At 26.7% G+C, this 14,743-nt stretch overlaps 2 protein-coding genes across 3 annotated transcripts; one reads left to right on the forward strand and one right to left on the reverse strand.

Annotated features, from left to right (window-relative positions):
* The first annotated feature begins 469 nt into the window (after nt 1–469).
* On the forward strand, nt 470–4,380 carry LOC112797572 (probable protein phosphatase 2C 33). Its single transcript, XM_025840583.3, has 5 exons — nt 470–1,640; nt 2,435–2,824; nt 2,932–3,049; nt 3,236–3,459; nt 3,534–4,380. Exons 1-5 carry the CDS (start codon nt 1,401–1,403, stop codon nt 4,020–4,022), a joined length of 1,461 nt encoding a protein of 486 aa, XP_025696368.1. The 5' UTR covers nt 470–1,400; the 3' UTR covers nt 4,023–4,380.
* Nucleotides 4,381–5,217: 837 nt separating this feature from the next.
* LOC112797573 (serine carboxypeptidase-like 20) lies at nt 5,218–14,163 on the reverse strand. Of its 2 annotated transcripts, XM_025840584.3 has the most exons (14): nt 13,762–14,163; nt 13,239–13,390; nt 12,016–12,092; nt 10,857–10,979; nt 10,381–10,483; nt 10,204–10,241; nt 9,189–9,290; nt 8,210–8,314; nt 7,843–8,112; nt 7,289–7,354; nt 6,737–6,858; nt 6,541–6,654; nt 6,413–6,458; nt 5,218–5,511 (listed from the first exon to the last, which is right to left on the reverse strand). In XM_025840584.3, the coding sequence occupies exons 1-14, from the start codon at nt 13,920–13,922 to the stop codon at nt 5,428–5,430; spliced, it is 1,563 nt and encodes a 520-aa protein (XP_025696369.1). In that variant the 5' UTR covers nt 13,923–14,163; the 3' UTR covers nt 5,218–5,427. The 2 variants fall into 2 exon arrangements, with proteins under 2 accessions (XP_025696369.1, XP_025696370.1); XM_025840585.3 differs by lacking the exon at nt 6,541–6,654 and having other exon boundaries at nt 13,762–14,157.
* Between the last annotated feature and the right edge of the window lie 580 nt (nt 14,164–14,743).

The following is a 14,743-nucleotide window of genomic DNA, read 5'->3' on the forward strand; positions in this document are numbered from 1 at the left end:
AATAAGATGAGTAAATAAGATAAATAACACATATTACATTTGCAAATAAAATATTTAAAAGACTCAAAGCTTTAAAAATTGAACCAATTATTAAATTGATAGGATTAGAAATTTATAAAATAATATATTTATGTATAAATATTTTTTAAGAAATAATTTTTTATAATTTATTATTTTAAATTAATTAATTATTAAAAAATTATATCGATTCAATTGATTAAGTAATTTTTGACTAATTTTTTTAATTATTTTTAATTTATTATCAACGAATTTTTATCTTGAACTAAATTAATTTGAAAACTAATTTTTAATTAACCCCGTTGAATTCGATTCTCAGATATGTCAGAATTATGAAAAAAAATATTTTTTCAGTAACTTATCTCATTTATAATTTTATACGTATTTTTTAATCAACATAAATCTAATTAATTTACTAAGAAAATTCGAAAATTTATTATTATTTTAATTAGATGTCAAAACTCAAAAACTCTAAAAGGAACTTTCCCTTCTCTCTCCCAAAGAAAAGAATTTCCTTTGTCTTCTTTCTCTCTCTCTCTCCAAAAGTGACGTTCTCAAAGAGAAAGAGAAAGAGAAAGAGAAAACAGAGAAAAGCACGGGTCTTTGCGATCTCCTTCTTAGACCTTAGTGGCTCCGATTGTTTCTCTACTCTCAACTTGTCCGCTTCTCTCTCTTTTCCCCATTCCCATGCATTCTCTTCCTTCCTTCTTCTTCTTCTTCCATCCCAATAACTCTCTCTACTTTCTTTCTGGGTCTGCCACTTACACCCAATTTCTCTCATCAAAACCATAACTTGTCAACACCACATTCTCTGCTAATCACACCTCAACTACCTTCTCTTCATGTTAACCATGCTGTTGCTGAATTTGTTTTGATAATATTTAAAAAAAAGTGTTTTTTTTTTTTTTAAGTTCAGTGGATTATACTTATAGATCTATACACTTTTATGTCCATGTGTCTATCAGTTATTATTCCGTTAACAAAGAGAACTGAAAAGTGAAAAGGGAGAAGAAAAAAGGTACTATATTTTGTTTTTCCATTTGGGGGGTGATTAAAAAACTATTATCTTTCTTTCCTAGTTAGTTAACCTTATCCTTTGATTGATGCATCAAACTGAATCACTAGCATAATTCAGCAGTCTCACTCTGAAAAGGGTATACCATTGGTTGGTTCTGGTGAATTTGTGTTTGTGTGTGTATTAGAACTTGTTAAAACACAAACACAAGAAGGAACTTGTTCCTTTGTGTGTTCATCTGTTTGTTGTTTGGGGAATCAAAAAGTGAGTTGTGACGGATCCTTCAAGGGAAGAAAGCTTGTGTGTGTGTGGTGGTTGCTACTCAGGTGGTCTGGAGTGCATTCTAGGCATTCTAAGGGCCCTAAGAATGGGGTCCTGCTTCTCTGTGGAAAGCAGGAACCCCAATTCACCATCTTCAGGATTGAGGAAAAGGAAGAATTCCAAGAAGAGGTTTGGATCAAGAAACTCTTCATTTGAGTATTGGAGGAATGAGCCTCTCCATAGGGTCCCTGGTAGGATCTTCCTCAATGGCTCTACCCAAGTTGCTTCCTTGTTCACCCAGCAAGGAAAGAAAGGCACCAATCAAGATGCCATGGTTGTTTGGGAGGTGAGATCTTCTCCCTCACTTTTTCCATTTTTTGCACTCTTTAATTATAATATTGATCCATTTTGTTTTACAATATAACTTAAAAGTTATGCAATAACCCTTTAATACTGTAGGCAAATTCGACTGCATTTCTGTGGTATTGAGTTGGAGTCCTTGTATGGTATATATTGGATTCTTTGTAATATGGTTTGGAATCTTGGTATTGGTGGCAAAGACCAACAGAAAAAGAAAATACTAAATTCCCCTTTATAGTGCCTTGTTTAATTTGTAGCTTTTGCAACATTTTGTTTTACTTTGTTCACAACATGGATGATATTCAAATATTAAGGAGACATAACTGTATATATATACTTATCTGTCTTATATTGAGACTTGTTTTGTGATTCCCATTTTCTGCTGATCTGGTTGTGATCAAGCATCATATTTCTCATGCTTTCTTTGTCAGAGTATGGTTTTGTCTAAATTCACTTTATGCCTATGGATCATGAGCATTAAGGATCTAACATTTTTGTTCAGCTGGGATAATTACAGTACTGTGAGCTGTAGCTAGTTATGCTACATGAAAATTGATATATAGCTGATCCACGCTTAATAAACTTCATGTCTTGCCCTTTACTTCCATCTTGTAATTATCTACTTTTCCTGTTTCGGATTTTCTTTTTTCTGGTTGGAAGTGGGGGATCTCTTGATTGCTGTTTCTTGCAATACTAGCAATTGTTGATAGTTTGTTGGTTTTTCTGTTGATTACTTCTGAACAGTGCTTCTTACCTTTGTTTTGTTAATGTGTATTGCAGAACTTTTGTTCCAGGCAAGATACTGTTTTCTGCGGTGTTTTCGATGGCCATGGTCCATTTGGTCACATGGTTGCGAAAAAAGTGAGGGATGTTCTTCCTCTAAAACTGAATGCTCATTGGGAACCTAATGCATCTGGTGAGGATGTCCTCAAGGAAATTAGCGTGAATACGGCAGTAAGCATGAACACAGAAGAGGCTGCATTTGTATCCGCTGACGAGGAATCCAGAGCATCCATTGATGTCGAAGAATTGGAAAAATACCCTGAAATCTTTCTAACAGTTAGAGAGTCTTTTCTGAAGGCCTTCAAAGTTATGGATAGAGAATTGAAGACACACCCTAGCGTCGATTGCTTCTGCAGTGGAACAACAGCAGTAACATTGGTGAAACAGGTGTCAACTTTGTAACCTGCGAAATATAGTGATTCTCTTAAATATTTATTCGACTTGTCTACATGTGAATTAGTTCTGGCCTTAAAAAGATTTTGCTTCCTTTATAGGGTCGTGATCTTATTGTCGGAAATGTTGGTGATTCCAGAGCTGTGCTTGGTACAAGAGAGAAAGATAATTCTCTTGTTGCAGTTCAGTTAACTGTGGATCTAAAACCCAATCTTCCAGGTATATATTATCTTTCATTTGAGTTCTCACAAACTTTGTTTTGAAAACAGCATAAGGTTGTTGAGCATCTTAATCTGGCCATTGAAAGTAGTAATTTTATTTCATTTGTCATAGCTTTCTATTTGTCTGCTGCTATTGTTCGCTAAGTCTTCGCTCATTTGTTTGTTTGTTTTCTTAATTTTGCAGCCGAAGCAGAGAGAATTCGTAGATGTAAAGGGCGTGTTTTCGCCCTTCATGATGAACCTGAAGTTGCTCGAGTCTGGTTGCCAAATAACGATTCCCCTGGCCTAGCCATGGCTCGTGCATTCGGAGATTTTTGTCTTAAAGATTTTGGTTTGATATCTGTTCCAGAGGTTTCATACAGAAGACTCACCGAGAAGGATGAGTTTATCGTCTTAGCAACCGATGGGGTAAGATTACCTGACTACTAATCGCGCAAGCCTGTTTATTTTTTCTTGTACTTGATCTAATTGTTCATTATCAGATTTGGGATGTTCTCTCAAACAAAGAAGTGGTAGACATCGTAGCAGCAGCACCTGCACGGTCCATGGCAGCTCGAGCGCTGGTCGAGTCAGCTGTTAGAGCTTGGAGGTACAAATATCCGACTTCCAAGGTTGATGACTGTGCAGTGGTTTGCCTCTTTCTGGACCCGGACTTGCATAAAGTATCTAATGCTTCCTTTGCTAAGTCGAAAGAGCAGCAGAGTTCAGGGATCAATGCAAATGGCGGCAGCGAAGAAGTGGAAAGCCTTCTGGAACCTGCTGGTCTGGTAAGATCCGGAACTTGCAGGGAAGTCAATAATGACACATCCAATGGCGAAAGCAACGAAGAAACGTTGAAAGATGATGTGATGGATGCTGGAGAGTGGTCTGCACTCCAAGGAGTGACTCGAGTGAACACACTGTTGAATCTTCCAAGATACGACCCTCGCAAAGATAAGGGTGCGTCCGCCAGCCCGAAAAAACGCAAATGATTGCAACCAACAAACAATGCCGTGTCTTTCTTGGCGAAGAAGTCGACTACATGAATCAAACGAAGTCGCCCGTCCTTAAAGCAAGGGAATGTTGAGTTGGTCTTTTGTTCTTTTTTGTTCTCCATTATGATTATAGATACATACTTTTCTTTTTCAATATTCTTTTGGTTTTATAATTTGTTAATTTTGACACTTTTTTCCTAGTTTATATAATTATATACATGTTCACAACAATTTGTTTTGGTCCTAGATTTGGATTTGGATAGGAAGGCCGGGCTGTTTTAGTGTGTCTGGAAATTTGCTCTTCCTATGTTGTGTGCTTCAAAAATTTTGTAAAAATAAAAAAGATCTTCATACATTATTCTTTTCTTCTTGTTTTTCCTTTTTTATAAAAAATTATACATAGATATATAAAGGGGTTATTTTATTTCATTTGATTACTCATCTGAAATTGTTTTTATGTAAAGTTGATAATTAAAAATTATTAAATAATAATTTAGTAAAATATGTTCAATTATCTTCACATGGAGACAATTTCATGTGAATAGTCCGAATGTGTTTGTTTGTGATAATGACATGAAATATTTGATTAGGTTCCAAAAAATCAAATGGAGTGGCCTATATTTTAGTGATGTTATATTTGATTTCATTTTCATATGAGAAATTATTATTGGGATGTGGTGTGGCTGGTGCCAGTATATAAATTTATGGGGGCCAGAAATATGCCTCACATTAATATCTACCAAAAAATGAAGCAATAATTACTAAATGTGTCACAAGAAATTGCCTATCTGTTCCAATAGTTTTATTTCATGTGTGCATGTATAAATCTTGAGTTGCAGAGAAAGATCTAAAAAGGGACGAAAGACAGAGTAAGATCTAAGACGATCATTTATGAAGTGGTCAAATAATATCTATATGTAAATAGTTTTTTTATAGATATGATTTATGACAGAGCACAATAACATTATTTAATTCATGTAGCCGACTCCACTTAATGGAATAAAGTCCTTGTTGTTGTTATTTTGTTGCATTTTATTTTTAAAAAGAGATTAATACAAAGTGATCATGAAGTCCTTAGGACTAGTGTTGAGATATCACTCCAATAATCAAGGAAGGACAATTCACTTAATTTCTCTAATAAAGTAAGATAAACCCATTCAATAGCTAAATTGATTTGTCAACATGTAAGAAATTCCATAAAAATTAGAGCATATATGACAATTGCAAAGAAATATTGGGAGGCACAAGTTGAAAGGTTACATTGCTATGATAATAAGAGTACTTTTTGGTGGCCTATGTATTATTCTATAAAGTATAAACTACTACACCATATGTATACTATATTTGATAATTTGATTAATTGATTGATATAAATGCATTTTCTACTATTACTAATAATAAATTATATTGGTCTTCCTTCCAACCAACGAGTGTAAAAATCAAGTGCTTCACGTGGCTTATACTCTGGCACCGTGTGCCCAGCTCCCTACAACCAACCATACCCATATAACATTAATTACTTATCGAATTAATGTTGCATTATAATTACCAATCTCTTAAATATTAAAATTGAATCGAATATAATAAAATAATAAATTTTTATTTTATTAATTTAAATTAGTTAACTACTAAAAATTTAATGAATTCGATCGGTTAATAAATTTTTTGACTTATTCGCTCACGATTGATTTTTATAATGAATTAGATCAATTTAAAAATTAATTCAGTTAATATTGTCGAATCAAACAGTTTTGTCTGGTAGTCACCAAAAAAAAAAAAAAACAGTTTTGTCTGGTTATTATTTATAATAAAATATAGAATTTAGCTAACATATTCTTAACGCACATGATAAAGTTATAAATTAAAAAAATATTTATAAAAAATATAAAATTTAAAATTTTAATATATTTATTATGTATTTATTAAAATAAAATATTTAAAATTTCTATTACTAGTAACTTTAATTTATGTCTAAGGATACAAATGAGTTCAATTTTAAAACATATTTAAAAAAATAATTTTTTTATTTTATTAATCTAAATTAATTAACTACTAAAAATTAGATTAATTCGATCGATTAATAAATTTTTTAATCAGTTTGCTTGTAGTCGATTTTTGTAATGAATTAGACTAATTTAAAAATGAATAATGCTATATATTTAAATCTTTTTGTTAATCAAATTTAATTAAGTTGGTTTAGTATAACAAAAATTAATTATAACTAATATTATTTTAAATCTTATTGTTTAATTTAGTTGGATTTAGTTTATAAAAAATTTAGAGATATAATATTATTTTTTAAAAATTAATTCTCAATTAATATGGTTGAATTAAATAATTCGATCTAATTTTTATAACTATAATAATTAATAATTACTTATTATTACCTTAACCGTAAGAAAGATAAGGTTGTTGTCATATCCTTGTAAATATCTGCAGTCAAAGAAAGTGGAGAAATCCATTTAAAAAATTATATAAATGAAACAAAATTAGATTAATTAATAATATAATGTACCCAGCAATTTGGCCATTGGAGTTCCATGGTCTCCATTCATCAATAATGTTATATGCAAGTGAGCGAGTCCATGCTTCACTTCCAGTAAATGGAACACACATATCATGGTCTCCACTGCCATAAATCAATTATATATGCAAGGTTATGGAAAATTAAATAATTTAGATTATTAATTAATAGGTAGATAGGTAGGTACCTGAAAATAAGTGCCCTATAACCAAGGGCAGTTAAGTTCTTGTGGTAAGGAATCATGCTTCCAGCATCATGACTGTATTCTATCTTTCCGGTGCATAATTCCCATGCCCCTGTCACACTTTCCTGTAATTAATCATTTTTTATTATTAATTAATTAATTATATTATAATTATGATTTAATTATTCTGTTATAATTTTATTAAATTTTTAATTAAATTTTTATATTTTTTATTTTTAATTAGATCTTTATACTATTTTTAATTTTTTTAATATAAAAAATATTAAAATTAACTGAATATTTTTTTTGTAAATTAAAGATATTTATAATTAAAATATAATTAGATCTTTGATCATATGTATTTTTAAAAAAATATTTTATTAATTTTAATATTTTTGATATAAAAAAAACTTAATTATAAAATTAAAAATAGTATATATAAGAATTTAATTAAAAAAATAAAAAATTAATTACAAATTTAATAAAATTATAAAAATTAACAAAATAATTAAATTTATAATTATTCACTAATTCTCAATATTACTCAGTAATTACCTCCTCAGCATGAATGGCTTTCCTTACTGCATTGTTGTTTAGCCATGAACTTGCAACTACATCACTCTGCATTGCATTCACATCCCCCAAAATAAAAGACCATTTAATAATAATATTAACTTAATCTCCAATAAAATTTATAGATAATAGAATAAACTATTACTCCTCATCATGACATATTTTATCAGTATAATTCCAATATTTATAAAAGATATAAGTTAATTAAATGTCCATTAGAAATTAGACTAGTTCAACAAAACTAGCTAAAATAGGTAGTTTAATTATTTTGTGAATTTAATTTTAATGTATTGTTAGTATAAAGTAACTTTATATATATATTTAATTGCTACATCAACAAAAATAATTATTTATACTGACGACATGAATAATCATTCAAAAGAACAAATATAATTAGACCACGATATAAAATATTTTATTAGATTTATCGAACATTTTAAATAATTTTGTGAAATTAGTCTAATTTTTATCTTTTATGATTAGAACTAGCAACAATCAAATATTTGGTGATGGGAAATAGATAGTAATTAACTTACAACACAAGCAACATGTCTGGTTTGAGCCAATAATTGGGGCCACAACGGAACAAGGCCTTGTTTGAGAGGTGCCCTAAAAGGCCAAGCTCTACCAAACATCCTCTTCCTCACTTTGAGATGCCTCTCATCATTATTATTAGTTAACCCTAATTCTTGAAAACTCTTTGGCAATGTTCCATTAGCAATGGCTGCTTTCATCCATGCTGAATTTGAATCTCCTTCATGGTAACATGGTTCCAATATATCATACACGTTAAGGCCTTCGATAGCCTGATCGATGATAAATTTAAATTGAGTACATAAAAAATTAGTCATCAAAGCGATAATTATATTATATTTTTTTTTATAATGAGTATTAGTGTCTTACTCTATCAACTTTTTCAAAGCTCTTACTGCATGAATCATCATTATTATCTTCAGTATCCTCAGAGTAATATTTGTAGAAGTTTCCCTTGCAGGAAGTTTCTACATCCTTCAAAATTATACATTTACAATAACTAATCATTAATTAAGTAGTGCACTAATATGAACAACAGATCAAGACACATTAAAAATAAATAAAATACAATAAATATTTAGAACATCTCCAATGCTAGATCTAATTTTAATTTTATTTTGAATTCTACAATATAACACACAAACATTTGTGAATAATCATATGTGATAATTAGTTATTTGAACTTAAAAATAAAATTTGTTCTTCCAATACTTAATTTTAGCTTAATTAAAATTTTATATTATATTTTATCAACATAATTATATAAATAATAAAATTTTATTAATTCTCTATAAAAAAGATATCGTATTTCTAAAGTAATATTAATTTTATTTTATTAATTAATTTTAATATAAATTTTAATTTTAAATTAATTTATTTTTAAAAAATATAAAAACAATACTCTAAAAATACTTTATTAAAAATACTCTTAGAAAATATCTAACACAAAACATAAGGGGTTTAATGTCTTCTTTTATTTAGTAACAATAATAGCGATTAGATTTTTTTTTTCTTTATGAATTGAGGTGAATGTGGTCAAAGTCAAACTGAAAAAGTTAAATTTCTTCTTTTCTTTTCTTTTTTCCCCAAAAGAGTAAAGATTATATTCACATGCATGTTACTCGTGCATTTAATTAGTTCAAAAGAGCTTTGAACTTTCAAATAATTAATAGTAGAAGCCACTCATCATCACTTTCTATAGTAGTTGCATGTATACCCTACCATGCATATAACATATATGGAGAAACATATATAATTAATCACAAGCACATAGTAGTTAAAGTTGTACTTTTAACAAATTAAATAACATATATAAATATATAAATTTGATTGAAAGGTAATTAAGCACCTCATAGATACTGTCGGATATGAGGCCCATTCCATGCACAAATGGGAGAAGAGCATTTCCATCAAAAATCTCGTCCGTGACACCATTACCCACCATGTAACCCTACACACAACTCCAAAGTCAAACCTATACTACTAGTACTTTACAATAATTAATTATCTTATATATATACACATATAAAATATCACACATTATTGTATATCAACTCTCATACATGTACATTTCATTCACTATTGGGTTAGATTGGATTGGATTAGATAATGAGATGAATTTAACAATGGATGAAATTGTATGAGTAGCGTGATAAATTTTTTAAAAAAATTTAAGTATTGATAGGTATATGACATATATAGTTGTAATTTTTTTTTCACGTTAATATATATCTAGGCATTTACTTAATTAAAATTTATTATATTTTTAGTGTAAAGTCAAATATAATAAACAAGGAAAATAATATATATATATATATATATATATATATATATATATATATATATATATATATATACTTGTAAAATGATATGTAAAATTCTAGTGGAGGCACATGTATATATATATATATATATATATATATATATATATATATATATATATATATATATATATATATATATATATATATATATATATATATATGTCTTGCATAGTGCATCTATTCATAAAGAAAAATTATTTTTAGGAATTATTTATTTTATTTTTATGAAAAATAAAAATAATCATTAATATATTTATCAACAATTAAATATTAGTTATTTTATGTTCTGTCGTTAAAATTTTTTAATGATAATTATACAATTTTTGATAAAAAATATTTTAATTTTAATAATCACAAAAAATATATAATTATCATTATAATATATAATAATAACGATAAATATATAATTACTGTAAAAATATAAATTAAATAAAATATATAATGACCATTATATTATTATCATTAAAAGTTTTTGTTTTTGGCAATAAAACATAACATTTCTCTAAAGTAAATGCCAATTATTTAATTATAGTATAATACCTTAAAGTTGATCACGGGCTTTGTACCACTCCGGATTCCTGCCATGATTTTATACAATATAATATTTTAATGATGCTGTGATTTATATAAACATAACAAGCAATAATTGGAATAAAATTATATTCAATTATATAATTATATATATATGAACGAGAATATTAATAATATTGTTGGTACCTTTTGCTACTTCAAAAGCTAGAGTGGGCACATAAACTCCAGCATACGATTCGCCAGCAATATAGAATGGATTAGCCAGGAATTCCGGATATTGCTCTAACCACTACTCCAAGAAAATATATAAAAAAAAAAAACACAAGTTAGTTATTCATCATTCCTTTTATTATTATTATTATTATTTTATTAATAAAAAAAATCACTTAAATAAAAATTTTTAAAATATCTTTTTTTAAAATATTTTTAAATAATTAAAATTTAATACATATAATTAATTAAATCATATTATTTTTATTAAAATTAGAGCAGATAAATTAATTATTTGACAAAAAATCGATAAATTATATTTTGAATCGGTCTAAATTAATATTTTTTATAAAAAATAATTACAATATTTTTATTATAAAAAATGACTAAAATATTATTATTATTATTATTATTATTATTATTGAGATATATATATATATATATATATATACCTTTAAGAGGAAAGCATGGGTATCAGACGCGGTTTGTAGGTCCCCAGTAACATATTTGGTCGAGTTCTTGGAGTATGAGAGCCCAACCCCTACTGGAGAATCCAAATATATTATATTTGAAACCTGAAATTTCATTTTTAACATTTATCATAACCTGGCTAGTAGTAAATATAAATTTGAGGAACTGTTAAACTGTGCTTTTCAATAATAATACACATGTGATAATATTAAATCATGTAATCATTAGATGCATATTTGCAAATAAAAAAAAAAAAAGGTAACCGTGCACGTGACGTAAGTAAGTAATTAACTCAACACTTTTAATTTTTGAAATTGTAATTAGGAGAACTGTTTTTCATTTATAACTACAGTATTAAAAAGAGAGAATTTTTTCTGCATTTTATGGATCAGAACATTATTAGATATATAACGATTTACACATATCTAACACGTCTCTTTATATAATGACTTTTTAATTTTTTTTTTGAATTTGTTATATTTACATAATTTTTTTATTTGATTATGCCTTTTTTGTTGAGATTAATATAAGGATCGAATTCTAAATTTTAAAATCACATAAAATTCTAAAATTTTGTCATAAAATATTTATTTTTAAAAGTTTAAATTAATAAAAAAAATGCATAAATAGTTATATCTTAGACAATATAAAAATTAGAATAATATTATATAATCAATACAATTTATTATTATTGGTCAATATTTGACCAATAAAAATATTTTTATATTAAATTCTACATTTTTAATTATAAATTCTTTCAATATATAAAAATAAAATATTGACCAATATTAATAAAAAGTATTGACTTTTAATATATTTTTTAAAAGTTATATTGATATATAAGTTGGTAAACTAACAAAAATGAAGTCAAGAAGTAAATTAAATGGGGTGAGAAATTAAAGAGAAAGATATTTCTAATAACTTTTGTTTCAGTCAAAACAAATCATCATCTGATCTTGACACAATGATAAGAAGAAATGATGTAATAATAAAATATTTTCTCGTGTCAATCACTACTTGGGCATTATTGAAAACAAACAAGGAAATGGAAAAGCTTATGTAAATATATTGACATAAATATATAATATAATAAGATGATTGATTTGGGTTTGTGACATTGTTTAATTTGTTGGTACTAACCTTAGACCAGCTGTAAGGATTAGTATGCAAAGTGGGGAGACTCCCTTTTGATTTTGCTGCCTCAAAGTTGAACGGTCCTGCATCCATTCCCATTCACATAATAAACACATTAATTATTATAGAGAATATTTTTAATTAGTCAATATTAATTATTTTTATATTTTAAATGGTTTAGAGGTTAGAATTTATAATTAGAGTTTAAGATTAAAATTTATGATTTAAGATTTAAAATAAATAAAATAATTTTAAAAAATAACTAAATATTAATTAAAAAAATTAAATCTAATTTTAGAGAATTAATTTTTTAAATCTAATTCAAAATTTATTGAGTATACTTAGTTATTTTTTATTATTGGATTTTTTTTTTTACAAATGAAGTATTTTTTGAAATATAAGAATGAAGAAATTATTAGTCTAAAGTTTGAAGGATCAATGTAAAACCAGTTTGAATAAACAATTGAATTAAATTTTTTTGAAAAAAAAAAACTTACAATATAATGATTTATATTAAAAATGGTTTATAAATAAATTAGTTTGTGTTGTATTTTTCTAACATAAAAATATTTATATTAAAAATCTAAGAAATTGATAAAATATCTTTTATTATAGAAAAATTATTATTTTTAATTTTTCTATAAACACTTTAAAAAATATTTTAAAAAGTCATAAATTAATTTTAAAAAATTATATTAAACATTAATATTGTAACTTTTCATAAGTTTTAAGTAAAAAAAGTCAATTTTTATTATCAGATTATTGAATATTCAAATATGTGAGATTTTTTAAATTTCATATTCTATTTAATAGTAATAAATAAAAGTAAATCAACTCGACATATTAATGCACTAGAGAAAATGATAATAAATACATGCATATAACACAAGTCTACCTTATGGTCATTTTCCTTTATACATACACATGCATATGCATTGAACAAAGAAGAGGGAAGTTAACCAATTAAAGCAACTTTAAATTAAAATTGGCCCCTTCTATATTTATTAGCCCACAAATATAGATGAAACAACCTTTAGTTTAATCTTTCCAACAAAAAAAGATTAATTAGTAGCATGCATGAATGTATGTTGCCTTGATTGTAATCTATATATCCAACAGCAAAAATTTAATAATATATACACACACATGCGTGCCCATACCCTAATAATTAAAAAGTTGGAAGAAAGATTAGATTAGATTAGATTAGACAATGACATAGATAAAGGTACCATGCTCATAAACAAATCCATCAAAACTAGAGCAGCCAGGACCACCATTGAGCCACAGAACAAGTGGATCCTTCTTTGGATTTCTTTCTGAACTAACCAAGTAGTAGAACAGGTTCTTCCCATTCTCACCATTTCCATCAATATTTATGTATCTGAAATCATTGTTAGACAATTTATAGTTAAGGGTTTATTATTTAGAATTTGAAATTTAATATAAATAAAGTACTTTTAAAAAAATTAGTTGATAATAACTGAAAAAATTAGTTTTTGACCGTTAGAAGAGATATAGTCATTTATATTGTCTCCTTTTATCAGTTTAAATTTTTAGAATGAATGATTTCATAACATAGTATCAGAGTTTTATATCTAAAAAATCTAAAATTCGATCTTTAGTAAATTCAAAAGTAAAAAAATAGTATAAGACAAATAAAAAAAAAATTATACAAAAATAAAAAAACTCAAAAAAAACTCTTCTTTCAAAGAAAGTGTTATATATATATATATATATAATTGATGTACATACCCGGAGTAATGGTTGGATGGGAAATTGGAATCAAAGCCAGGGAGTTGTGTAACAAGAGAAGCTGAAGGAGCAGCTTCAACAAAGATCCAATAATGGTGATTCAACAAAAGAAATAATAAGCAACAGATTAGTGATGATGATAGAATAGAATTATTGGCCATAATAATAATGCCCACTTTTTAATTTCTTCCAACCTATTGTATTGTATATATATATATCCAATAACTCAGTGGAGTAGTAGTGTAAGAATAAGAGTGATGGTGTATATATGGGTGTATAGGGAGAGGAACATACATTTATATTGATGAAAAAGGATATGTAACAACCCACTTTTGTATATACTAAATATTTATATGGACGGTGTTACATTGTTTACTCATTTAGTAACTTTATTTTTATATTATATATTGTATTATGTTCACTTACTCTTTATTATTGGGCGAGGTGTGGGACAGAAATTAGTCACATTCCGTTATTTTATTGAACAATATAATAGAGTATATATATATGAAGTATTAGATATATTTTTGTCCGATATGCATGTCCAATTATTTTTAAAACAAATTTAAAAATAATATATATTGTTATTTATTAACAAAGATTATCTTAAATCTTTTATATAATTTATATTATATATATATTGTGTCCTTGTATTTCACAAAAAATTGGAGTTAGTTTGTCTGCGTGCGTGTCCGGTGATCATATTTTATAACGAGTATAGTAGAGACTAGCAAGTTTCGTTAATCTAAGCCGTGAAGTTTAAGTATATCTAGTAGCTAGTTCATACTTAAAACGTTTTTTTATATAATATATCCCATTTTCAAAAGAGTACTTTGTGCTGTTAATTAATTCTATGCTACTTTCTATGTGTATGCATGATTTTTAAATGAAATTATTATTATGGGAGTTAGTTAAGCATCTATAAATGATACGATTATAGAGTTATATATATATATATATATATATATATATATATATATAT

Source organism: Arachis hypogaea, chromosome 4, assembly GCF_003086295.3.
Source record: "Arachis hypogaea cultivar Tifrunner chromosome 4, arahy.Tifrunner.gnm2.J5K5, whole genome shotgun sequence".
Lineage (NCBI taxonomy): Eukaryota > Viridiplantae > Streptophyta > Magnoliopsida > Fabales > Fabaceae > Arachis > Arachis hypogaea.

Coding starts and splice junctions, on each gene's coding strand:
- LOC112797572 (XM_025840583.3), top strand. CDS start 1,401: ATGGGGTCCTGCTTCTCTGTGGAAAGCAGGAACCCCAATTCACCATCT. Junction 3,050..3,235: donor TCTAAAACCCAATCTTCCAG/GTATATATTATC, acceptor TTAATTTTGCAG/CCGAAGCAGAGAGAATTCGT. Junction 3,460..3,533: donor TCGTCTTAGCAACCGATGGG/GTAAGATTACCT, acceptor GTTCATTATCAG/ATTTGGGATGTTCTCTCAAA.
- LOC112797573 (XM_025840584.3), bottom strand. CDS start 13,922: ATGGCCAATAATTCTATTCTATCATCATCACTAATCTGTTGCTTATTA. Junction 10,980..12,015: donor ATCCTTACAGCTGGTCTAAG/GTTAGTACCAAC, acceptor ATGAAATTTCAG/GTTTCAAATATAATATATTT. Junction 10,242..10,380: donor AGCTTTTGAAGTAGCAAAAG/GTACCAACAATA, acceptor AAATCATGGCAG/GAATCCGGAGTGGTACAAAG.